This window comes from Asparagus officinalis, chromosome 5, assembly GCF_001876935.1.
Source record: "Asparagus officinalis chromosome 5, Aspof.V1, whole genome shotgun sequence".
Taxonomy (NCBI): domain Eukaryota; kingdom Viridiplantae; phylum Streptophyta; class Magnoliopsida; order Asparagales; family Asparagaceae; genus Asparagus; species Asparagus officinalis.
Genome location: NC_033798.1, coordinates 82,554,560 through 82,582,459, shown reverse-complemented (window position 1 = coordinate 82,582,459; position 27,900 = coordinate 82,554,560). Strand labels below are relative to the sequence as shown.

At 39.5% G+C, this 27,900-nt stretch overlaps 1 protein-coding gene across 1 annotated transcript; it reads left to right on the top strand.

The window, feature by feature from the left end:
- Positions 4,211-25,621, top strand: LOC109839920 (protein tesmin/TSO1-like CXC 5; the record flags this gene model as incomplete). The annotated part of the gene is made up of 8 exons (XM_020408383.1): positions 4,211-4,413; positions 10,838-10,945; positions 13,133-13,310; positions 21,476-21,832; positions 22,093-22,190; positions 22,344-22,438; positions 22,967-23,371; positions 24,757-25,621. Coding segments are annotated over 8 exons (1,638 nt in total), but the record flags the coding sequence as incomplete, so codon positions are not given.

The window sequence follows — 27,900 nt, the reverse complement described above, 5'->3', positions numbered from 1 at the left end:
CATCACTCTCTCATGGTCTGACATAAGAACAGTCCTTTTTCAGATCCACCATCTCGGAATCACTAAGGGTGACTAGCCTCAAAGCATCTTCATTCTCCTCCGACCAGCCCGAGAAGGCGAAGACGTTGTCGCCACCATAGACCCACATGAATCGCCTCCTCTAGTCCTCATCTAACTCCAAAGAATTTGAGACAAGCTGGAACTCACCAGGATAGTGGTAGAAGTAATGCAAGTCCTTCTCAGCCGACCCTACGCTGATTAAATGCCCAAACAATGTCAAGCTTGGATGGACTCCAATACGGTGGCAAATGATGATGAAAGCCACAAGAACCCCTACTATGTTCGGATAGAACTGGGAAGGGGAAAGTCCTAGAGCAGCATGCACCTTCTTGATAAAAGGGTGTAAGGGCAGTCGTAATCCATGCTCCAAGTAGGCTAGGTATAGCGGCACTCGACCCTCATCATGGCAATATACTGGCTTGCTCATCCCTGGCGCCGCTAATGTGAGAGTCCGAGGGATATTGTATTGATCATACAACCCCACCATATTATCCATATGGACATTCGAGCGGATAAGTAGAAGAATAGCGAGTCTCCCCTCACTATAGTCAGAGTTTAAAACTTGAGAGGCCATGGAAGACTTTTTCTTTAAAAAGCTTGGAGGAATATCAGGAATTTGTCAGAGTGAAAGTTTGTAAAAAAATTATCTTAACATTAAGAGACCATTTATAAGCTTTCAAGGAAGAGTATAGAAGAATTTCAAAGGACGCGGTGATTTTCGAAGCAACCATGCCTGATTCACTTCGGAATCTAAAGCAGTTCACTCGAAACACGAAGCGCCACCCTCATTTAATGCCCCACGTCCCAATACTCAAAAAGCAGAAGATCCTCTATTATATCCATGACACTTCATCTCCTAAAAAAATGGTTCAGATCTTTGATAACGTCAGCCATGAGAAGCGGATGCATCGATAAAGTCAGACACGTCTCTAAGATAAAGACTTCTCATTTTTTCGTCCCCAACAGGCTTGTATTGATCAGAGCATATCTTATTTCCCTCGGAGCCGAATAAAAGTCGACTCCAAGCAAAAATGGTCAGCTGTTATGGTGTTCACTCACCCAAGATACAGACATTTGCAAAATGATACAATAAGAGTCCTAGCAAAATAACCTCAAACCCACTTAAGTGACTCAAGCCCAACAGAGGTCTCGATCCCGCCGACTCATCAAGTCGACATTCTTTGATGTCGACACAAAAGGTGGGATCACTCGACCCTATCGTCGAGGACGACCCACTTAGGGCACTCGACCCCTCACTGGGCAATTCCCGGAGACGACTTGAGGGACATTCCCTACTGTCGGCTAAGTTGAGGACTCAACCCGGCCTCAAGCCTCTCCCCTAGAGCCTATGTTAACATTTTAGTCTACATCGAACAAACCTTATCCAGATTTTAGCCTAATAGTCTCCATGATTTGCCAGCTGCCCACGTGTCTTCTGCCACGTTCTTAATAACTTTTTGAAAAAATACGGAGACACCCTCTCCCATGCCGAAGTGACCTCCCCTCCAGTAGAAGTCTTAAATATCGAATTCACTAATGAAGACTTTCTGTTGAGCTCCAAGCTTTATAATCAGCCTTTATTAGTCACAGGTGATTTAGAAGATACACTAATTAATCGAATTATGTTAGATTGTGGGTATGCTGTAAATTTATTCACTTCGAGAATATTAACAAGGATGGGATATACTATAAGAAATCTTGCAATAAGCAACATCGTCATTCAAAGATTTAATCAAACGAGGCAACAAGGTCTGGGAACTATGTGTTTGTCCTTAAGATTTCAAGGATGGATTTCTACTCCTCTCTTTCATGTGGTTGAAGCATTCACATCTTATAATCAAATTAGACTTAACATGAAACTAGACCTAACATGAAATGCTATTAGACTTAACATGAACTGAATTTAGACTTAACATAAATCAAGTTGGACTTAACATGAAATTAGACTTAACATGAACTGTTATTAGACTTAACATGAACTGAATTTAGATTTAACACGAATCAAGTTGGATTTAACATGAAATTAGACTTAAAAGGAATTAAATTAGATTTAACAATAATCAAATTGGCCTTTATATGAAGTAAAATTAGACTTAACATGAAATTAGACTTAAAATAATTAAAAATAGACTTAACATGATTCATGTTAAGTCCAATTCAACTAATTTTTAGACTTAAAATAAGTTGAATTAGACATAACATGATTTAAATTAGATTTAAAAGGAATTAAATTAGATTTAATATGAATTAAATTGGACTTAAAATAAAATTAGACTTAAAACAAGTTGAATTAGACTTAACATGAATTAAATTAGACTTAAAATGATTTAAATTAGACGTAACAAGATTCAAATTAAAATTAAAACAATTTAAATTAGCCTTAAAATAATTTAAACTGGACATAACACGAACTAAACTGGACTTAACACGAACCAAACTGGATTTAATACGAATCAAATTGGACCTAACATGAACTGGACTGGACTTAACATGAACTAAATTAGACTTAACACTAAATTGGATTAAAATTAGACTTAAAAGGAATTAAATTAAATTTATTCGGTTCATGTAAGTCTAATTTAATTTCTTTTAAGTCTAATTTCATATTAAGTCCAATTAAATTAGACTTAAAACAAGTTGAATTAGACATAACATGATTATTAGACTTAAAATGAATTAAATTAGACTTAATATGAATTACATTGGATTTAACATGAAATTAGACTTAAAGCAATTTGAATTAGACTTAACATGAATTAAATTAGACTTGAAACAAGTTGAATTAGACATAACATGATTTAAATTAGACTTAAAAAAAATAAAATTAGACTTAACATGAACCGAATTAGACTTAACATGAAATAGACTTTCATGTTAAGTCTAATTCGGTCATGTTAAGTCTAATTTAATCCGGTTCATGTTAAGTCTAATTCGGTTCGTATTAAATCTAATTCAACTTAGTTTTAGACTTAACATGAAAGAATAGAGGAGATAATAACATTTTGGGGTTTTTTTTTACTTTTTATTCTCTATCTATATGCATAATTGGTAGGTAATAATTGCTAAAAGAAGGCTGCAGAACATAGATCTCGAATTTAAGGACTGAACCACATGAGAAAAAAAATTAAAGGAGCTGAAGCATATGAAGATTTTGCTTTTGGGGCTTTGACACAAATTTTCCTTTGTTTTAACATTATCAATTTTTCAAACATACTCCATCTTAAACGAACATAGATGCATCACCGAGCTCACTAAAATAAATGAAGATCCAACAACAAGTAGAATGTTTATTTTGATTTGTAGCTAGGAAGGCTTTAGGTTGTAAGCTTGTTGAAAAAGGACGTTACATGCGGGGGGTGAAAAAAATCCTGCTATAAAATATCAAAGGCCTGAATTTATGAAATATTATACTCATTCAATTTCAGAAGTTTTATCTTCTGTTGTTAACAAAGTGACAAGTAAGACAATCTTCACCGTCCATTCTCAAAACGTGCCAAAGTGTCAAATCTCATACCTACACGTGTCCTCTTCACCAACCTGCCATATAATTTCTAGCGGGAAAATTCCACTCCGTCCTTATTTATTTATTTTCCTAAAAAAAAAAAATCCCCAAAACAAAGCCATAAACAACAGTAAGAAATCCCTTCATCATCTCTAATCCGGCGGTCCCCAACCCCACATCTCGACCCCTATGAATTCTGGCCGCACGATCCGAACAACAAATCTCTACCGTCAAAGCTACCTGAACGAAATCCGACCGTAGAATAATCGAATTTGATTTTCAAAACCAGAGAGGGAGAGAGAGAGAGAGCAGAAAGAGGAAACCCATTAGCTTCTTCCCTCTCGCTTCCCCTCTTCCTTCTCGAAATTTAACCCAAATCCCTTCTTAATCCTCTCGTAAATCTTTTCTTAATCCTTCACATAACTTATTGAATTGGGTGTCCAGTATTGGATTTGTCTTCAGCATCGAGATCTCTTTGTTCTTTGCCGTGTTCCGATCTGAGGAGCTTTGAGATTGTTGCGAGCTCAGTTGGGTTTAAAAGGAGGGAAATTTTGTAATAGATTTGCTTATTGTATTCGTTTAGTTCATTTTGTTCATTTCCTCGATTTGAGAAGAGAAGGGAAGAGGAGTGAAATTGGACGGCTCTGATGGAGCAAGGGACTTCATCGGGGCCGTCGGATTTCGCGCCGAAGAAGCTCGTTCGGCAGCTCGATTTCACTACTTCGTACGGCCGCGGAGGGCCGCCGGCGATGGCGGCAGAGGCGGCGGCGGCGGCGGCGGACCCGCAGCCAGCAGCAGCTGCTACGCCTCCTGCTGCTTCCAATATCGCGGCCTTCGGTTCCAATCTCAGTGTGAGTGTTTCTTTGCTCCAATTTGGTCTTCGAAGTCTGTTGAAGTTCAAATCTTTATTAGGTTTCTGGTTTATTTTTGATGGTTTGTTGTTTGGATGCTGGATTATTGTTACTTATGTGGGTTTGGTTTTAGTCTTGCTTCAGTTATATTGGGTATGTGATTTTCTTTCTTTCCAGTTTTGGTTATTTTTGGATATGAATTGAAATTTCTTTGAAAATAAGGCGTCACTTTTATTTCTTAAAATCCATCAATTTGACGGGGGTTATTTGAATACCTTACGCACTCTATCCTACCGAAGTAAAAAGGTGTGAAAATTTTAAATTTACGAATCCGAAGTGCTATTTAGTTCCTCATGCTGGATTTAAATGCTGAGATGAGTGGGTAGAGAATAGAAAAAACCCTAATTGTTGTTTATTGAGAAACAAGAGAGATATATATAGCCATACAAATAGGATTAAGGTTAACGGGTAACAGCCCATTAACCCAATACCCAATACTTAACTTAACACTCCCCCTCAAGCTGGAGCATAGATGTCTACCATGGCCAGCTTGTCACATATAGTAAAGAACATATTTGAAGAAGTAGCCTTTGTAAGAATATCAGCAAGTTGTTGTGAGGACGGAGTGAATATGAGAGATACTATCTTCTTCTCCCAAGCATCTCTGACAAAATTACAGTCAACTTCAATATGTTTTGTCCTCTCATGAAACACAGGATTCTGTGCAATATAAATGGCAGACTGGTTGTCACAATGCATTGGCATGGGTCTAGGCTGAACAAAACCAAGCTCTGTCATAAACTTTCTTAGCCACACCATCTCACAAGCAGTGTGAGTCATTGCTCTATATTCGGCCTCTGCACTAGATCGTGATACTACATCATGTTTCTTGCTTCTCCAAGTCACAAGATTACCTCCAACAAAAGTACAAAATCCTGAGGTTAACTTTCGATCTCCCATGTCTCATGCGTAGCCAGCATCAGAGAAAGCCGAAATGTGAGTATGCCCATGCTTCTTATATAACAATCCCTTGTCAAGACAATTTTTGACATATGCCAAAATCTTCAGAGCTGCTGTCCAATGAACCTCTCTAGGTTTGTGCATAAACCTGCTCAGTACACCTACTGTAAAAATAATATCAGGTCTGGTAACTGTTAAATATATTAGCTTCCCAATTAGTCTCCTATATCGTCCAGCATCATCTAGGAGAGAGGTATCATCACGCCACAAATCAACATTTACCTCCATTGGAGTGCTTGCAGGTTTGCATTCCAAGAGACCTGCTTCTTCTAGTAAATCTAGCACATACTTCCTTTGGGACAACAACAGGCCATGTTTTTAATATGCAACTTCAATCCCAAGAAAAAACTTTGGCTTTCCCATGTTCTTAGTGATAAAATGACGGTTTAGATACTCCTTAGTCTCAGTTAAGGCAATAGAGTCACTTCTAGTCAGCAGAATATCATCAATATATACGGCTAAAATAACCAAACCAGTTGTTGTGCGTCGAAAAAAGACAGAGTGATCAGACTGACAACGTTGGAAACCAACATTAGAAATAACCTTGCTGAACTTATCAAACCAAGCTCGAGGACTCTGCTTTAACCCATAGATGACCTTTCTCAACCTACAGATAATTTTCTTCCCCTGAGCAACATACCCAGGAGGTTGCTCCATATAAATCTCCTCGTCCAAATCACCATAAAGGAAAGCATTCTTCACATCTAGTTGGTGCATCGCCCAATTCATATTAACAGCCTAAGAGAAAAGAATTCTGATGGAGTTGAGACGAGCAACGGGAGAAAATATTTCAAAATAGTCGACGCCATATGTCTGCGTATAACCTTTAGCAATCAGGCGAGCTTTATAACGGTCAACAGACCCATTGGGACGATATTTTAGGGTATACACCCATCTGCAACCAACCACAGTCGCTCTAGTAGGAAGAGAAACCAAGTCCCAAGTCCCTCTAGAAAGTAGTGCATTCATTTCCTAATCCATGGCCTGCTTCCAAGCTGGTACTAACATAGCTTCCTCATATGACCTAGGTATAGATATAGTGGACAAGGACAAGACAAACTGATGAAAAGATGGGTTGAGACGGTCATAAGAGACAAAAAGAGATATAGGATATTTCGGGCAAGACCGTTTACCTTTTCGAAGAGCAATAGGGATATCCAAGTCAGAAGGAATAGAGGTCTCAACATGAGATGGACCGACAGCTAGAGATGAAGGTTCCGCAGTAGCAGATTCAGGGGCATGTACTTTTGGACGGCGAGAGTATGTCAGTAGAGGCTTCGGTGCAGGAGCGACAGGAGCAGGTAATGGAATAGTAGTAGGAGCAGAAGAAGGTAGTGGTACCTGTGGACAACCAATAGTAGTAGAACCAGACAAAAAATATGGGACATACTCAAAAAAGGTAACATCAGCAGACACAAAATATTTCCTGTGATAACACCTATATCCTTTTTGAGTACGAGAGTATCCAACAAAAACACATTTGATGGATCTAGATGACAACTTATCCAAACCAGCAGTTAAATCCTGAACAAAACACGTAGAACCAAAGACACGGGGAATCACAAAGAATTATTTTTTATCAGGATAAAGACAATTGAATGGTATTAAACCATCAAGGACAGAGGAAGGCATGCGATTAATCAAATAATTTGTAGTGAGAACAGCATCAGACCACAAATACTTTGGAATATTCATATGTATCATCAGTGTTCTAGCAACATCTAGAATATGCCTATGCTTTCTCTTAGCAACTCTATTTTATTGTGAAGTGTGAGAGCAAGAAGTCTGATGAATAATGCCATTAAGAGCACAAAATTTTGAAACATCACTTTTCATATATTCCAAAGCATTATCAGTACGAAGAATACGAACAAAAGTAGAGAACTGAGTTTTTATTTCATTATAAAAGAGTTCAATAACGTGCGAGACCTCTGACCTCTCTTTTAACAGATAAAGCCACGTCATGCGAGAGAAATCATCAATAAAGATAATAAAATATCGAAAACCTTGCACAGAGGGAACACGATAAGGACCCCAGATATCGGAATGAACCAACTCAAAAGCAAAACTACTACGTTTATCGACTCGACTTTGAAAAGTAGCACGATGATGCTTACCCAGTTCACATGACTCACAACCTAAAAAGGAAATAGATGGCTGAACAGAAACTACCGATCTAAGTTTTTATAGTGAAGGATGACCCAGACGCCAGTGCCACAATAAAGTGGAGTCAGACTGTGATGCAATAAGGCCAGCTTCTAGCACACTGTCGTCCAAATAATACATACCTCCTCTCTCATGCCCCGAACCAATCTTCATCCCAGTTGCTAGGTCCTGAAAAACACAATAAGATAGAAAGAATGTGACTTTACAATTATTTTGTTTTGTAAACTTGCTAATGGATAATAGGCTAACAGGGAATTTAGGAACATATAACACATAATTATTTTGTTTTGTAAACTTGCTAATGGATAATAGGCTAACAGGGAATTTAGGAACATATAACACATCAGTTAGTTTTAAAGAGGAAGTAGCATGAACTACTCCATCACCACGAACTGGAGAAAGAGTACCATCAGCAATGCGGATAGAAAGAAACTTATCAGAAAGATGTAAAGATACAAAGTGATCATTTATACCTGTCATATGAGATGAGGCTTCAGAATCTAGTACCCAGGGTTTGTGAGAAGAAGCTATGTAAGCATCCATACCTGAAGAGGATGCATGAGTAGCAGAATGAATGTTCTGAGAGAGTTCTAGCTGGCGTAACCTCTCATAATCTGCCTGAGAAATCTGAACAATAGGAGCAGTAACAGCTGGACCACCAGAAGTAGTAGCAGAAATAGATGAGTTAGTTGACTCTGTATCAGCTACCTGGGCCCACTGAGGACGACCAAACTTCTCCCAACACTTCTCAGAAATATGATTGATTCTCCCACAATGACCACACTGTCGTGAGCCCTTATCAGATTCACCTTGCCTCCTACCAAAGGAGTCACGTCCTCCCCCTGAATCACGACCACGACCACGACCGCGGCCTCTGTCTCAATTAGAGAACATGGCAGATGATTCATCGTAGGTGGAGATGGTGCAGTAGTATCAGAAGTAACATCAGTAGAGACCTGCATGACTCTGGAGAATGTAGCAGTCAGTGAGGGAATTGTATCTCCACCCAATATCTGTCCCCTCACCTGGGACTGTAAATTAGGGTTCAACCTAGAAAGAAATTTGGATACTGCCAGATCACGACGATACCTTAATAGCGTCGTTGCATCAACTACTGCAGGCTGATGCATCTCTAGTTCGTCTATCAGTCCCTTCAATTCACCAAAGAATTTCGGAACTGACTTATCTCCCTGTTTGAGCGCAAACAGTCGCTCATAAATTTCAAATACACGGGAAACATTCTTCTCGTTCCCGTACATAATCTTTAGGCTGTCCCACATCTCTTTCTCAGTGGTTAAAAACATAACGCTGCTACTGATCTGTGCTTTCATACTGTTGATAAGCCAAGTCATAACACAATAATCATATGATAGCCATGTAGTGTAGGTGGAATTTGAGGTGGATGGTGGAGATGCCAGAAGATGTGGGAGTTTGCTCTGAGCGCCAATGAAGATGCGAAAAGCTTGCGCCCATAACAGATAGTTTGTATCATTCAATTTGATTGTAGTCCCCAAGACTACCTTAGGCGCAGAGGTCTCTCCAGCAACAACAGGAGTAGTTGAAGAGGAAATATCCGACATCGAAGTAGTAGTTATTTTTGCGTAACAATAGTAGATAGATAGTAGTCAAATAGGCAGTGCAGTAGTAGAGATAGTATTCAAAATAGGCAGTGCATATAGTAGGCATGTAGTAGTCAAATAGGCAGTGCAACAATAGGCATACGAGGTAGAGTAGTAGGTAGTCACGTCCTCACGTCGTGGAGATGATATCACCTGAGGGAGAGAGCCCTGACTTCTGTTTGCACAAAGGCTCCAGTCAAAGTCTATATTCTCGTTTCTCGAATGAAACAAGAATAGAAGTGAAATTCTCGTTTCTCGAAGAAAACAAGAATAGAAGTGAAAGATCTCAACGATGTGAGATAGACACTCTTCCTCTCATCAGTTTTATGACTGAAATCTCGAGGGATACAATCGTCCTCTCATCAGTTCGAAGACTGAGATGTCGAGGGAATAGGCACTGTAGCGGCGGGGGCACTGTAGCACGCGGCAAGGAGAAGAGGCGGCGACGGCTAGAGTTTTTGAATGAGGATTTGTGACGGCTAGGGTTTCATGTTCTGATACCATGTAGAGAATAGAGAAAACCCTAATTATTGTTTATTGAGAAACAAGAGAGATATATATAGCCATACAAATAGGGTTAAGGTTAACGGGTAACAGCCCATTAACCCAATACCCAATACTTAACTTAACAGAATGAATTATCTTTTATTTTTAAAATCATTGTGTTATATTTTAAATGTTGAGATGAATGTATTATCTTTTATTTTTAAATGCTGAGATGAATGTATTATCTTTTATTTTTAAATGCGGAGATGGATTTAAATGCTGAGATGAATGAATTATCTTTTATTTTTAAAACAATTGTGCTATATTTCACTTGGATGGTTTAGATTTTACTTTTGTTAATTTTTGTGCGCTTGGTTTTTGTCATGCTTGAAGTTGCAAATTACGGTTTTTTAAAATTTAGGAATTTGACGTGCTATTTTAGTTCCTTATGCTGAATTTAAATGCAGATATAAAGGAGTTATCTTTGATCGTCAAATTCTCTAGGATGAATTGGGTTTTACTTCTGAACCGGCGTTCCCTCCATCCTCTTGCTTTCTATTAGTTTTTCAAAAAAGGAAAAAGTTCTGACTAATATGTACTGCTTCGCTTATTTAATAACTCCTGCTTAGTTGGAGAAGAGAGATGATCTAATTTCAAGTTCTTATTTATCTCTAGCTTTAGAATCTAAAATATACTCAGATTCATAACTGACAGCCAAAGTCATTAAGTGACAAAATTCATGGTTGTTCCTGGTTACCCACCAAATTTTGTTGGTGCCAAGCTGCATATTTGGAATGTTTCTTTAGATCCATGGACTGATAAATGCTTAACTTTTTTCCCATCCCCTCCTACAACTCCCTGCTTCTTGCCATATTAAGCCAGTAACAGCTAATTGAACTGTACATCTAAATTTAAGAAAATGACAGTTCATTTTATTTTTAGCATATTCAGTCACATGTATATGGTGCATAGCCACAATATTTAGTGAACTTATAGATAGTTAGCTTATAAATAGACAAAATTTCACATTATTTTTGCGAATCAAGACATCTTTAAAGTAAGAATATAAAGTAATATCAATGCTAAGAATATAAATGCAACTCTTATCATCTCCTTGTCCTTTTTAATTCCAGGAAGCCTGAGTCTCCAAAATCACGTCCAAGGGCTATATTTGAAGTGAAAGATGGTACTCCAACAAGGAAAAAAAATTGTAACTGCAAACATTCGAGATGCTTGAAGCTGTATGTGTTACGCCTTTTTTAGTGTTTACATTGTTTATTTATGCTGTGATTTTGGTTTTAAATTAATCAGCCATTAATTGTTATATTCATTCACATTTTCATATGCATGAAATTGAGTTCTATATATTCGACTATTACTTTAATGGTTGGATCACCTGCATAGAAAATTCTATGTAAACATCAAGACCATTTATAGATAAGAAGAATGCAGTGAATCTAACCCATTTCTGTAACATATTTCCCTTGCAATGACTGCTATTGGACTTTATCTTGCTTGGCAAAAGTAGCGATCATGATAAATGCAGGTGTTGTTGGTGAACACTAAGCAGTTGGTTTTGTATTGTTTTGCATGATACATCTTGTACAATTATTATACTATTGATGGCCGTATCTCAGATAAAATCAGTCCAAGCTTCAGATACTGGTCCTATTTTCAGATTCTGCAAGATGTTTAATTTTTAAAACCTTCATCTTCATGTGCACCTGCCACTCTTAGTCATCTTATTGCCAAAAGATCTATTATCTATTATAGAGAAGAGTTCGGATTTTTGTAAAATATAGTAACTGTAGATTGTCTTTCTGTTTGATATGTAATTGTAAATAGAGGATAAAAGAGGAAAGCCCACATCCATCCCCATCACTCAAACAAGATTCAGATTGTATAATAGGATAATAACTAGTGTGCACCCCGTGCAAAGCACGACCTCCATTTTTTTATTTCCACTATAGTAATTCTGTATTTAAATACAGTTTTTGTAAGTGATACAGTATTTTTTTAAAATGCCACAGTATCACGGTTGAGCTACAGTAATACTTCTACATGAAAGTTTTTAAATAATACAATTCTCGCCTGTGCTACAGTAATTTAGTGTAGCACGAATAGTGTTTTTGGAACCCCATGCATGCTCTACAGTAATAATGCTGCAGCAATTTAATTAAGTATTTACTGTAGCATGAATAATGTATCTTGGATCCTCCCATTATTATAGAGGAATAGATGGGATTTACATGTGTATCTGTCATATAAGCGATCTCATCCTTTGAAATTCCAAAAGTTAGTTATCCTTGAATACAGAATCTAACTGGATAGTATTTCAACTAACAATTATAAGATACGGAGTTTTCCTTTCCCAACCATACTTTGGTGTTATGGCCTTTAAAGATAATAGTATTCTCATGAACCATATGGCATATTGTTATTTCCAGTTCAGACATGCATATTAGATTCATACATGGAGATTCCAGTTTTGAGGATAGTTCTTGATTCCGTGACTGATCTACAGTAGGGTGCTTGCGATCACTTCAGTAAGAATAAGTGTGAGTCGCTTTACAGAAAATGTTCTAAGTCAGGTAAAAGCTTTGCTGCTCTTAAGGTTTGTGCTATGGATGTCCTACTTAGTACTCTATGAAGAGAAGTTAACTGTAAAAGCTCTAGGGTTCGTGCTTTGGCTATGTCCTATTCTAAGAAGAAATAAGTTACCTGCAAAAGTTCTAGGGTTGGTGCTATGGCTATATCCTATTCTAAGAAAGCAGATAGCTTAATTTAACACTTGAACATATATGTTGAATTCACAGTGATACACTAGAAACCCAGTGTGTGATTTTGGATGGTTGTTTATTTGATGCATTGTCATTTGCAATCTGTAGTAATACAGGAGTTTCTTATCCTTTGGCATGCTGATTAATAAATATTGTTGACCAAAATTATAACTAAAAAAAGATCATGTTTGTGATTAGATGTGAAAAATCTAAAAAAAAAAAACTTTTTACTGCTAGGTGTTGCCTGCTTGGAAGGGCTGGTATTAGTTAAACCATTGTATTCCTCTGCTCCATGTTCTCTGCAAGCAGTGAGTTGCTGATGCTATGTCTGTGGTGTCCTTTATTTTGGGTCCCTTTATTTCATTCAACATATATGACTTCTCCTTTGACTTCCCAAATCTAATCTGCAGAATATGATATGATTGCAAAATATGCATTACGGATGTATCCACAATTCGACAGTCATGCTTACTTAAGCCAATGCTTTTCTTTTTGGGGAAGCTTAAGCCAATGCTTTTCTTTTTTAGGAAGCTTAAGCGAATGTTTTAGTTTCCTAATATTCTGTGTATTTGCATTTGTAGTGGATATAATTTCCCCCTTGGATTTATCTTCTGTACCAAGTGCATCTAATTTTTAATAATTCGTTAGGTACTGTGAGTGTTTTGCATCAGGCGTTTACTGTGATGGATGCAACTGTGCGAACTGTTGCAACAATGTTGAAAATGAAGCTGCCAGGCATGAAGCAGTTGAAGCTACTTTAGAGCGCAACCCTAATGCCTTTAGGCCTAAGATTGGTAGCAGTCCACATGCCATCAGGGCCAGTAGGGTATGTCCATATTTGGTTTACTTTTACAGTTCACAGTCCATTCTTGGACATCTACGGTCCTGAATCCTTGATGAGGACCCACTTGAATTTTATTAGACATGTTCTTTGTTACATTATATTTCTGGTAAAGAAGAAATCGATGCTTATGATGCAGGTAATTGCTTTTTGGGGATGTTTTTGCCAAAAGACATAAGCATATGCAATTCAAAGTGTCTATTAGATTGCTTACTGTCAGTACATGATGGAGACTATCAAAGCCAAGCATTTTAATAGCAAAAAATTCATCATTTATCACGTATAAAATTTGAGATTAAGGAACTTAATTAGACAAAAAGCATGCAAACTATCATTTATTCAGACGCATCAAATTCGGTGATCAAGAACACCTTAAAGATGCACAAGAAGGTTCTTCGTTATGTTCAGATCATGTGAATTAGTAATTTCCTCTTAAGATTAAATATCTCATGCATTTAGTTATAACATGTAAATCTGGATGACCAATTCTCTAATCATGTAAAAAGCTGAATGAGCAATTCCCTGAGCTAGTATTGTTTTGCGGGTGTCAATTCATTTGAATTATTAGAGATACTATATGCATGTAGAAAAAAAATACAGGTCTTTAAATATCAGCCTGTAGCCCAACTATCTTAAAGCGTCTCTTAGTTTAGACATGTTCTCTTTTTGAAAACATCAAATTTGAGCTAGCTAGTTAATTGGGAGAAAACAGGCTTGGTCGACATCTTAAATTCTTGGATTATCAGGCACTTGCTTGCAAGAATTTTGTTGTTAATAGTTCTGAGCAATTTTCTTGGACTAATTTTACATTGGCAACTGGAATGGCTTATATGGATCCCACTTGCTATGTGTCTCTGTAGGTCTTAAAGAAGATACTAGTCTATAAGGTTCTCTTATTTGAATTACTCGTCTTATTTATTAATAGTAAACTTTTTCCCTACGTCATTAAGCATCACTCGGGACAATATTTGCGCCTACGATTAATTGGGGTTTTAAAGAATATGAAAGCCTAATCATGTATGAAAATCTTATGGGCCTTTATATAGGCCCCTACAAACTTTTAAATAAGTCCCTAACTAATAATAATATGTCAACACTCCTCCTCAAGATGAGCGAAAGATATCTACTAAGCCCATCTTGTCACATCCTCTAATCATATCTACCGAGCTAAGTCCTTTAGTCAGACAATCTGCTGCCTGGTCCTTAGTCGAAACATGACTTAGCTCCAGTAGTCCACTATCCAACTTTTCTTTGATGAAGAACCTATCGATCTCGATGTGTTTGGTTCTATCATGCTGCACTGGGTTGTTGGCGATACTGATGGCTGACTTGTTGTCACACCACAACTTTATCTTAGCTCCTTGATCCAGCTTCAGCTCCACCAGCATACTCTTCAACCATAGCAACTCAGCAATTCCTAGGGTCATAGCTCTATACTCTGCCTCAGCTGTCGATCTCGCCACCACCGACTGCTTCTTGCTCTTCCACGAGACTAAGTTGCCTCCTATAAAGATGCAGTATCCTGAGGTGGACCTCCTGTCATCAGCACAGCTAGCCCAATCAGAGTCACAATAGCCCTCAATGCTCATGTGTTCATTCTTTCTGAAGATTAGCCCTTTTCCGGGGGTATTCTTCAAATACCTTAGAATCTGGTACACTGCGTCCATATGACCCTTCCTTGGATCATGCATGTAGCGACTCACCACGCTCACTGCAAAAGAGATATCGGGACGTGTGTGACACAGATAGATCAACTTGCCCACCAGCCTTTGGTATCTGTCACGATCAACAGGTTCTCCAGCTTCAGTACCCAGCTTAAACTTCTGGTCGATCGGTGTAGTTGCAGGTTTGCATCCTAACATTCCTGTTTCTTTGAGAAGATCCAGTGCATACTTTCTCTGGGATAGGACGATCCCCTCCGCTCCTCGAGCTATCTCTATTCCAAGAAAGTATCGAAGCAAGCCAAGATCTTTCACCTCGAATTCCTTACCCAGTCTCACTTTGAGTTGGGCAATCTCCTTCTCATCATCCCCTGTAATAATCATATCATCCACATATACTGCAAGCAAGGTGATGTGACCTCCACTTCTTCGAAAGAACACGGTATGGTCGGCGCTGATCTGCTGGTACCCCATACCTATCATAGCCCTCCTGAATCTGTCAAACCAAGCACGAGGAGACTGCTTTAGCCCATAGAGAGATTTTTTCAATCTGCAGACCTTTCCCACTGTCTGATCTGTACCAAATCCTGGTGGTATCTCCATGTATACCTCCTCCACTAGATCTCCATGAAGAAATGCGTTTTTCACATCTAGTTGGTGTAGCTTCCATCCACCATTTACGGCCAGAGAGATTAAGGTCCGAACAGTGCTCATCTTTATCACCGGTGCAAAAGTCTCATCGTAGTCGATGCCATATGTCTGACTATATCCTTTCGCCACCAGACGAGCTTTGTAGCGCTCAACCTGTCCATCTGGATTCTGCTTCACAGTGAAGACCCACTTGCATCCAACTGCTCTCTTTCCTTTTGATAGTTTTACTAACTCTCAAGTGCGGTTCTTCTCAAGAGCCCTTAGCTCTTCGTGCATAGCAGCTTTCCATTTCTGGTTCTTCTTTGCAACCTGTCAATTGTTAGGTATAGTAACAGAGTCCAGTGATATAATGAATGCTCCATGTGCAGGGTGGATGTTAGAATATGATACAAACTGAGCAAGATCCCAACCATATCTATCGGGAGGATTTTCCGCATTACTGCGAGTAGTCTTCCGTACAGTTATTGATGTGGGATGAGTAGGAAGAGGAATGGAATCACCTTGAGAGGAATCTGGTGGTGATGTAGGTGTCTCAGGAGTCGGGGCAGACGTTGGCAAGGGACTTGGCACCAGTGGCACTGTAGGTACTGTTCCCGCAATTTGTTTCCCTTTCCTACTATAGGTAAGTAGTTCCCCCTGAGCCGTTGGTCTAACACCTCTTGTCTCATTCTCCTCTTATTCTTCATTCTCTTGCTCCTCCTCAACCAAGTCTCCTTCCCAAGGAATCGTTACAGAAATTGATTTTTCTGATCTCTCACCATTCTCCTCCTCTCGCCTCATACTTCCAGTATTAGGCGAGTTACCAACAGATGAAGTTACCTTCCGGGTGTAATATGGCTCGAGTTCTCGGAAGTGCACGTCCATGCTCACAAACAATCTTTTCTCCACCGGGTTCCAGCAAAGATATCCCTTCTGAGTAGCAGAATATCCCACAAAGATGCACTTCACAGCTCTAGGGGCAAGTTTCCCGACAGATGGCCTGTTGTCCTTCACAAAGCACACACAGCCAAACACTTTAAGTGGAAGAATCCCACCATTATCTCCCTTCAATGTCTCACACGGAGACTTTCAATCCAGCACTCTCGAGGGCATTCTGTTGATCAGCGCTGCTGCGGTCAACACTGCTTGCCCTCATAATATTTCTGGGACATTCATAGAGATCATCATACTTCTAGCAACCTCTAAAAGATGCCTGTTCTTTCTTTCCGCTACCCTATTCTGAGCTGGTGTGTATGGACAGGTTGTCTGGTGATGTATTCCCTGAGCTGACAAATATTCTTCAAACGCTCTGTTGGTATACTCTGTCCCATTATCCGACCTCAATATCTTCACCACTGCTTCATATTGAGTCTGAACATTCCTATGAAAGTTTTGGAAGTACCCAAACACTTCACTCTTATTCTTCATCAAGTATAACCAAGTCACACGAGAGAAACAATCAATAAATGTAACAAAATACTTGTATCCATTCATAGAACTTGTGGAACAAGGCCCCCAAACATCTGAATGTACCAAGTCAAATACACGAGAACTTCTATGACCTGAACTAACATAAGAGCTTCTAGACTATCAGGTGATGCTAAGTGAGTATATGATGAGAACTCACTAGCATTACCTGTCACATGTCGAGACGCACCGGAGTCGACTATCCATTCTGATGATCTGTTGGGAGACATAGAAGCAAGAGCATGTATGTCATCAGTAGCTTTGGTCGGATGAGCATAGGTAGCAGTATTTCCTCTGGCGAAGAACGAAGTGGATGCCTCCTCAGTCCCACTCCTCAAGTCTCCATCCCCTGCTACTTGCTGCTTCCTCCTGAGTATCGCCAGGAGAGCACGATCCTCCTCAGTAAAGACCACCTCAGATTCGTCTTCTTCTGCTACCGTCAGATTTGCCCGATTCCCTGCTCCTCTGCCACCTCGTCGACCCCCACGACCACGACCACGACCTCCGAATTGTCCACGTCCACCCGAATCTCCTTCCTTGGGTGGTTTGGTGCAAGCATGCCTTAGATGACCCCCCGCACCGCAGTTGTAGCACTGTCGAGTCTCTCCCCTAGATCTAGTATTGCTAGAGGCTGCCAGTGCTGACTTCACCACCGGAAGTCTACCTGTCCCCGCCTGCAGCCGAATGCGAGTCTCCTCCTGGATCATAGCAGAGACAGCCTCCTCAAGCGTGGGAATTTTTGGCTAAGCTAGCAATAATGCAATTCGCTGAGCGAACTCTGATGTCAATCCCTTGAGAAACACCATAGTCCTCTCTTGTAGAAAGGCCTCCCGCTCTTTACATCCCGGGTCCTTGCAGCTAGCCCGGGGGGAAAAATGATCATAGTACAGCCACAGGCGCTCCAGCTCTGTAGCATATTCTTGTACAGTCCTCTCTCCCTGGACTGTGACGTCGATCTCTCCTTTAATCTGGAACACCCGCAGGTTATTCCCCACCCCATCATATGTTCTCCTCAACTTCTCCCAGACGTCCTTCACCTTCTCAATGTCATCCACCGTGGCGGCGATCGTCGGGACCAACGAGTTGAGAAGCCAGATGTACACCAACATATGAGTGGACTTCCACTCATCTCGTCCTCCCGAGTCCTCATCCGGTTCTGTCTTCTCTCCGGTCAAGTAACCCTCCAGGTTCCTCCCTGCAAGGGTGTATCTCACCCGCGTGACCAACTCAGGTAGGTACTCGGTCCATCAAGCTTCAGATCGATAGTCGGAAGCTCCAACTTCTTCGATGGTCTTGTCGCGCTTTCATCAGCCGACAACTTCATCAACTTCATCAAAGTTGACACCTCCGCAGGGTTCAACTTCTTGATGATCTTCTCCATCGATCAAGCTTCAGATCCAACACCTGTTCACCTTTCTCTTCAAACCCTTGTTGTGCGCAGTGAAAATTTCGGCAACACTTCTGCTGCACAACAAGAGTAAGATCTCCAATAAATTCTCGTTTCTCAGAGGAAACTAGAATTAAAAAACAGTGATATATCTCATCGCTGTGAGATATATACTCTTTCTGTCATCAGCTCGAGGACTGAGTCGAGGGAACCCATGCCAAACTCGAGGTCCGGCATAGCGCAGCAAGCGGCGGGCAACGGGGGGGGGGCTGTGAATTTAAAAGACTATCAACATCGCGGAAGGGCGGGGTCTGCAGGGGGTTTCCAGAAGAGGGGGGGGGGTCTGCAGCGGGCTTTTCGGAAGCGGGGTGTCTGCCAGGTGTTCGGGATCTGCAGGCGGGTCTGGGGCGTGTATTGCCAGGTGGGGTTCGCGAGAATGGGGGTCTGCAGGACAGAGATGCGGGGGTGAGAGTCTTGCAGGATCGGAGAAAAAAGGGGGGGGGCGGGGGGGGGGGGGGGGGGGGGGGGGGGGGGGGGGGTGTTGGTTCGCGGCCTGAGCGGGACAGGGGCAGGAGGCTGTGTTCGTGGGAGAGGGGCCGGCTGATCGTTGGAGGTTCTGGGACAGGCAAGGATGGCCGGCGGGTTCTTGACTGGAAGGGGGGGTGAAGGCGCAAGCGGCAGGGGGTTTCTGGGCAGCTGGCAAGGCGGGGTTTCAGAGCGTTCAGGCGGAGTTACAGCGGCAGGATGGCCAGCGCGAGTTGACAGCGGCCCTTCGAAGGAAGAGGAGGGCGCGCTCTGCGAGAGTTTTTCGAGGCGAATGGGGGTGGCGAGCAGAGAGGGGGGGGGCAGCCGGGGTGTAGGGGGTGGAGGCGGCTAGGGTTTTGGTGGAGGCTCTGATACCATAAAGAATATGAAACCCTAATTCATTATGAGATCTTATGGGGCTTTATATAAGCCCCTACACAACTTTCAAATAAGTCCCTAACTAATACTAATATGTCAACAGGGGTCCTTATTTTTATGATGCGCCCTGACAGTTCCTGACTCCATTTTTTTAACATGATGACGTCATTTATGTGGCGCAGAAGATGTGAAAAGTTACTGTTAGACAAAAAATTACGTACAGATAATATTGCTTTTGCAAATCCTGCAGAAGAGTTGGTTTCCTTGGACCCTAGTTTTGATGAAAACATATGCATAATGGATCTTCTACCCAAATTATGTGTTGACCATCTGATCTACATTTAGATTTCTAGCAAGCTGGTTTTCTGTATCGTTTACTTTGTCCAAAAAAATATATATATTTGCTTGGATGGGAGTTGTTTATGAAGGCACATGCAATCTTGTTTCATCCCCCAGTTAATAGGCCTCCACCTTAACTTCTAATCTGCTTTGATAATTTCAGCAGTCTTTAATAGACTAGGATTAAGTTCAAAATGTCCAAAAATCTGTAGCCCGTCGTAGATTAAAATGAATTCAACAAAGGGAAAACTGTATTAAGTAGACGTAAGCTTCTTTGTTGTTGTTGTTTTCTCGTGAGTCATGAGTGGTTGTTTTCTCATGAGTCATAAGTGATCAGATAGTTAATCGCATGCCTCCGCTTTATATCTTGATAAATTTCTCAATTGGCATTAAATTATGGTAGTTTTGCATGATAAAAATTGTTAATCTGTTTTGTAGTTCTTAATTGTGTATCATAATGCAAAAGTTTGAGTATATTGCTGGTTACATGGGGATATATCTTTTGATTTTTATATCCTCAGTTTGAACGACCAAGTGAAAAAAAGGGAAAAATATACAAGCTTCTATTGTCATGGCTCCAAAACCCCCAACATGTTCTCAAATAAAATTTGTTTTATCTTAAATAACTTCAATATGAGATTTCAAGCAAAAATATGTTCTTGCTTGTACTTTTACATTAGGTTCTAATAATCCCGATTCTTGAAGTTTTGCATTAGGTTCTAATAATCCTGATTCTTCTTCAAGTATCCTTTTTCCTTCTAAAACTTATATGTGTCTTAGCTACTTAGTTTGGCATCCATGGGTGTTCCCTTTAACATCCAAAGGCATGATTAGTTGACATAGAATCATAATGTAAGTTTCGATCTAGTAACTCATTTTACGCCACTAATTTTCCTTTAAAACTTCAAGGACCTCGCTGAACATTGTTTTTATACTCAGAGCTATGGCAGAAATTGTGGACCATTTATTATAGGACATGTTGATATTTAAGAAGGCCTATCTTGGAGTTTCTCTTAGCATCGGCAACAGCTTATATACCATTAGAATTCTTTTTTTCCAATTTAATCTTATCCATACTACATTTTTGTGCTAGTCCGATGGTTCATTATTCATCCGTGTCTTCCTGAACTCTTTCCTCTTTCAGTGTTTTGGGGCACTCTGTTATTCTGAATGCCTAAATCTTGCTGCATTTACATAATTTCTATGACTAGCGAGTGGTAACATGCATCTTATCCAAATTCTGTATCTGGAAATAGCTAAAGGCCAGCTCAACAGCATTTATGAGTACCACATCTCAGAGGTATATATGCAATACTGCTACAAGCACCACCTTAATCATTCACTTTCCTCAGAACACGTGTTAGTTTGACACCACGAAAGCATTGTCCCTCCTTTGTAAATTGCTCCCATGTCGTACTTCCAAATTCTGGAGACATTACCTGAGGAAATCCGTAAAGTGGTTTTTAGAAAACAATGTTAGATTAACATGCATTGCGTGCGTATTCGAACGCTGCATTTGCATGCAGAGCCTATTCAGAAGAAAGATGAACTCGTATGAAGATGAGCAGCAATCACAATTTTCCTCTACACCTAAGTGAACAAATTGACTTCTACAGAACAGCCATTTCATATATTTTCAATCTCCAGTGATTAATTTGATTATTTGGTACCTTGACCTTGTGATTCAAATTTTATTCTCTTAAATTCTTATCGTGAGAGTTTCATCTTTGCTAACTACTAAGAGGAAAACATTTCTGTGCCAGGAAGAAGCAGGGGATCTTGCTATGGTGGGGAAGCACAATAAAGGGTGCCATTGCAAGAAATCAGGCTGCCTTAAAAAGTACTGTGAATGCTTCCAAGCAAACATTCTTTGCTCTGAAAATTGTAAGTGTATGGACTGCAAGAACTTTGAAGGGAGTGAAGAGAGAAAAGCTCTTTTCCATGGTGACCATGGGAACCCCTTAACCTACATGAACCAAGCAGCAAATGCTGTCTTAAATGGAGCAGTAGGCCCCTCTAGCTATGGATCTCCTGCAGCGAGAAAGAGAAAAAATCAGGAGCTCTTTTATCCCACATCAGTGAAAGATCAGCCTGTTCACAGGCTTGCACCATTCCCACAGGTACATCTTTCCCTGTCCTTCAAATATTGCTGCATTTGCTCTGAGCATTTTCAGACAATGTCATGTAATATAGCTTACCAACACACCATTCCTTTGCCTATTCCACTATAGCAAAGCTTTCATTTTCATTTAGGCTGATTGAAGCAGAGCATTAGCGTTGTTCGCTTGTATGGCATTATTTCTAATTTTCTATATATGTTTTTTCGACTTTGAACAAAATTGTTGGGGCATTAAAGAACTCAATAATCCTTTTATATCAGGCTAGTCAGTTGAGGACTTCAGGACCTCCTTCCTCTTCCATTCCTGTACCACGTACTGTGAATCCTACTCCATTGGGATCATCTAAAGTTACGTACAGGTGGGTATTTTCTTCAATTATCTTTGCATATGAAGTGCAATTCTTTATCCCAATTGATATCATTGTTTATCTGTGTTGAATTTGCATCGAGCAACAAGTTGTGACTTGTGGTGCGTTTGTAATGGTAAACTTTTTTCTTTGTTGATTTTACAGGTCTCTTCTAGCGGATATTGTCCAACAGGAGGATGCAAAGGAGCTCTGCAGGATATTGGTGTTGGTATCAGGAGAAGCTGCAAAGGCACACTCTGGTATGGATGATAGTAAACTAGAAGAGTTTCTGCTCTTCAAGCATTTCTATTTAACTTTCGATAAAGATGCATAACTAGGACATCTGATCTCAAGTTAATCATCCTGGAGTTTTCTGTTTTTCATGTCAGAGTTACTTGTTTTTGTGTTTTCGTTAATGAAGAATGACACTGGCATATCTTCTATTTCCCTTGTCTCCATCTTGTTTTCATAATGCAGCACAACATGCATATCAGTATGCATTTGAGGTCAAATTTGAGTGTGTAGATTGAATGGAGACATCAAAATGCGATGTGTACCTGATGTTGTGCACAACTTGTTTGGTGGATACGTTGAAAATGATTTTGTAGATTTGAGCTGGCCCAATTTCTTTTTATACCTATTTGAAGTTAGAGTAGGTTTTTGGTAATTCATTGATTCCTCTAAGTGCCTATTATACCTGTTCAATTTCAGTGTATCTTCTCCCAATTCTTTTTCCAATATCATTCTGTTTATGTTTGATATAAATAACCCTGAAATAAATTTTGCAGATAAAAAAGTTCAAGAGGAGAAGCCAGCAGAGGGAGAGGAACAGACAGAGAGCTCACTTGCCTCGTCCAATCATGTGAGGGATGAGAGACAAAGAGATGCAGATATCCAGAAAGCATCAGTCGATGATAGGTCTAGTGGCACCCATGCTGATAAAACCAGCGCAGAAGAGTCTGGATCAGACTCTGCAGATGGGCACAAAGGTAGCAGGCCTATGTCACCTGGCACGCTTGCCCTGATGTGTGATGAGCAAGATACAATGTTCATGACATCTCGGAATCCCAGTACATCTCCTAGGTTTCAGTCTAACCAAAGAGTGTCAGAGGTTTATGCGGATCAGGAGAGGGGTGTGCTGACAGCATTTCGTGACTCTCTCCTTAAGCTTATCAATTGCGGGAAAGTGAAAGGTAAACTTGCTTTCAAATATAATTTTCACGGGCACATGCATCTGGACATATGACGTGAATTTTTCCATTTTTCCATTTTTCCATTAAAAAATTCAGTGAATTTTAATTGCCCAGCTAAAAAAGTTTAAACTTCCTACATTGTACCCATTCTTTTGATGTATTTGAGTTCATGTGCATTTATTAGGCCCCGAGCATCTTTATTCTTGCTTTAAATAAATCCAAAGTGGGATGGAGTTTCAGTTTAGGAGACTCATTGTTAATTTTGACTTAAAAGGACTTGCCCCATTATTTTGTGTTCTGCTAAGCGGTAGTGTAGCCAGATCTGTTGCTTCCCCATCCATTTTCCAGGCCTTTTTCAATCAAAATGAAGCTGACTACGGAGTACATGCTGGTATCAAGCGTTTACTATGTCATACTGGTACTGCAAAGTCATGCTAATAACTCGAGCAAATAGATTGTTCATTTGCCTGTTGTATGGTGTAAATATTGCCCTAAACACGAGAAGACTGTTACCATCTGCAGAAATTCATGTGCTATTCTGTAATTTTCATTTCCTTAGCCGTTCGCTTCTCTGCAGAAGTAGTTGTGTTGCAATTTCTACTCTGCTTCTACTTGTTAGGTTTCAAGGAGAGCTACTTGCTGCATTAGAGCATGCAGACAAGTTGTTGCCAGTCATTCTGTAAGCTACTAGGTGGCCATCAAGAACGACCTTTTTGCTTCAGTGTTACCCAAGTTGTAATTATATGTATTGTGACCAATTTCATTTTGCTGGAGTCAGACTGCAGTAGAGAAAATAACGATACTTGTTGCAATAGGGATTGCTAGCAAATATACCATTTGTATATGACTTGACTTGCTGTGTTCGCACTTCCATGCAGTACAAGTAAACTTAGAAACACCTCTATGGTTTAAACATTATACAAGTTAATTTCTCCAAGGAGTGAAACTACTTGAATAGTGGCAGCCTGTCAAATGAAATGCTTCCTAATGGTGTATCTGTGATCTAGTTTCCGAAACATATTTCTTTTTCTTATTGATTTACAAATTGGAAAATTCCAAATTATGGATTACTTCCCTTGAATGCATTTGGCAAAGGTCTTATTGTTGTAGGGAAGTTTTTTGGCTAATTGCAAAATATCTTTGGCTAGAAAAGGCAAGTTACATAATCCAAAATATGTCTGCTCAAATGATTTTCGGGACTTGTACAGCTTGACGAATTTATCCAAATAGATTGATTCCTAAAACCCTAGTATTTTCATGCTTGATGTCAATCAAAAGAAAGTTTTGTTATATAACCCTGTGATGCATAAACTGGAATTTCTTTCTTTAGAACTTTACATTTTCGCGTAACTTTCAAGTGTTTCTCACTTTATATGCTGTTACAGAAGCAAAATACACGTCAACAAGTTACCAGGAACCAGATATTAATGGCATTGCCAGAACCATGCCACCAAACTCTGCACAGGTACCTCAGACTGTAAATCCGATCCATGTTTCTTCCAACAACAATTTGCCTCCTAAAGCTGGACTTCCAGTCACCGATGGTGGTGGCCTAAAACCAAAGTTGGAGAATACTTAGATGTAGCAGAACAATAAAATGGAAAATATAGGTGATTTTCGTTTCTTCTTCCCTGTAATATTCAACAGCCATTGCGATGCTGTTGTCTGCTAAATATTGATTGCCATTAATGTACCTAGCCGTTCAGACGGAGGGGGATAAAAGGAAATAAGATGATCAAGTCCAGTCATCTGATTCTCGCATTGTCATGATTTATGTAATTTATCCATAGTTCATTTTTGCTTCGGTTAAGTTTGTTGTAGTACCTGCAAATGTCCCCTTGTATCTTATTCCCTGTGTTTCTTCCTCCTGTACGTTATCGTCAATGCCTGTAATAAGCTTTTCCTTCAAGATAACAAGTTACGTATTTTTAGTGATGGCAACACACGAGGAGATGGATCCGAGGAAGAAAATGTATTTTATGCGAAATGTTAACCTCCGAAGCTGCAGTTTATATAGCTTAATTTGTCGACAACAGCCAGAATGAAACACGAGGAACATGATTCACGGCCTTTTCCCACCGAGGATCTTGGTTCTTTCCATGTTACAGCTACCTTCAAAGCGCTGCAGCTGTACCCTTGTTTCTGTGAAAAGCATTCTTGTAATTTTCCATTTCTGTACCCTGTAGTGAACCCGTGCAGATAATGTGCTCTCTTCTCATTTTAGTTATTTTATGTTTTGAATGAAGTTTCGCGATCTATTCTTGAATCTTAAAGTGTTATTGTTATTGTTTCCTTTTACTTGAAGTCCATTGCGGTACACAGTAACTTTGAAGTTGTGGTGATGGTTGGTAATTATAATTTTATATTTTTACATGCTTCGACATGTTGAGTGGAGCGTTCTTCTTATGAGTTGAAACCTGGACTCATATAACGGTATTAAAATTTTTTTTTCTAAAATTTGCTATAAATATATGGCTAATAGGATTTAAAGTTGCATTGCTATGTTACTGATCCAAAGTCCCTATCATAATTTTAAAGTTGTGATGTATGTTACTGTTCCAAAGTCCCTATCATAATTTTAAAGTTGTGATCAAGGCTGAGGGTTATAAATTTTTTGCATATATAACCCTCAAAGATTCCATATTTGCAACTTTATCTACAAACCTTGGTATTTACAAAATTATTACCCCCCCCCCACCCCAATTCTCTCATATAGGATATTTTTACCCTTCCCACTTAACAATCTTGGTTCTAAACATTACAATAACAAAAAATTTCAATATTTCCCAGTTTTAAAACGAAATTTGTGAAATGTGACGGTGGTAAAAAAGCTTAATGTCGGGGAATTGGGGGGTAAATTTGTAAATACCAGTATTTAAGGAGTAAATTTGAAAATAAAGAAGATTTGAGGGGTATATATGCAAATGCTCTAGAATTGATATTCAAACACTTCCCATAAGAGTTTTATTTGGCTCATTATGATTGATCATATTAATTAGAATGTGATAATGGTGAACGAGGATAAGATATTATAACTTCAGCTGACTAGAGTGTTATAAGAGCATCTCCAACAGCTTCCCCAAAATTTTCTCCAAAATGGAGAAACAAAAGTCATATTCTCCAAATTATTTTTGCTCCAACTCCAACAGCTTCCCCATTTTGAAAAATCGCATTTATTACAATAATAAAGCTCTCCCCAAAAAATTTGGAGAATGCTGCAGATTTGGGGAAGGCTCCCTATTTTTTCTCCTCCTTCCCTATTTTGGGGAATGAGATGGGGAATCTGTTGGACAAAAAAAAAGCTCTATATTCTTCAAATTTGAGTATTTCAAGAAGATGGGGAAGCTGTTGGAGATGCTCTAAGGCTGCAATAGTTTGTATCTACTGCTCTATATAAATAGGAGAACTCAAGATTCACTGTTCATGCTACAATAACATTTACTGTAGCATTAATACTGTATCAAACATGAAATCAAATTTAAAAAACATAGCAGAGACGGGAACTGTAGCAACCCAATTTTTTTGAAAATTACCGCATCATTTAAAAAAGGGATTACTGTAGCAGAAAAAAAAGACGTGTCAAGCACGGTGTTCACGACTAGTATTGAATATTAGAAAATGATAATTGTACTATAAATTTTATATTATATTTGTACTACCGGTAACAAATATGTAGAGTCATTTCTTAATAATATTGTCAAGAAAAATTGTTGGTCACTATGGAGCCCACTCTTTTATTTGTGTTAGTACAAAAGTAGATATTAAGGTTCAAAGATAATTCAAGGAATTAGATCATACATTCGGTATTATAACAAGGGAAAAATGTGTCCAGACCCCAAAAGCAAAAACTTCATGTGACAAGGCCCCTCATAGTTTTCCTCATGTGGATCAGCCCCTTGAAGTGTGACACTTTGTACTGCAGCCCCTTTTTATCAATTATCACATGCCAGCTAAGCTAAAATTCCCAAACTATCCTTATCCTCTCTCCTCAATCTCTCTGACCCAGCACTCATATCATCTCTCTCTCTCTCATCTCCTCTCTCTCTCTCTCTCTCTCTCTCTCTCTCTCTCATCTCCTCTCTCTCTCTCTCTCACCTCTCTCTAAAACTAAGAGCTTTCTCAAGCTCGTCGTCCTGGCCGAGACGCACAGAACATTAATCTATTCGCTAGAAGAAGAAAAGAAAAAAAAAGAAAAAAAAAGAAAAAAAAGAAAAAAAAAAAGAAAAAAAAAGAAAAAAAGAAAGGTAATGAGAAGTAGAGTAGAAGGGGAATGAAGAGAAATGCCGTAATTAAGAAAGAACGAAAATGTGTATTAATATATCTCTATGAATGAAATTGCCACGGTGCCGCCGAGCGATATTCGAAGCAATATAACGAGAGGTAGAAAATGAGCCAAATGAAAGGAAGATACCGTGTGATAGACAATATAAAGGGCAACACACCGGCGCAGACGGTAGTGAAAACGGAGACCGGAGGTGGTCGTAAAACACGCGCGAAGTCGGTACGGCGTTGCTGTTTTTGCTCGCTGC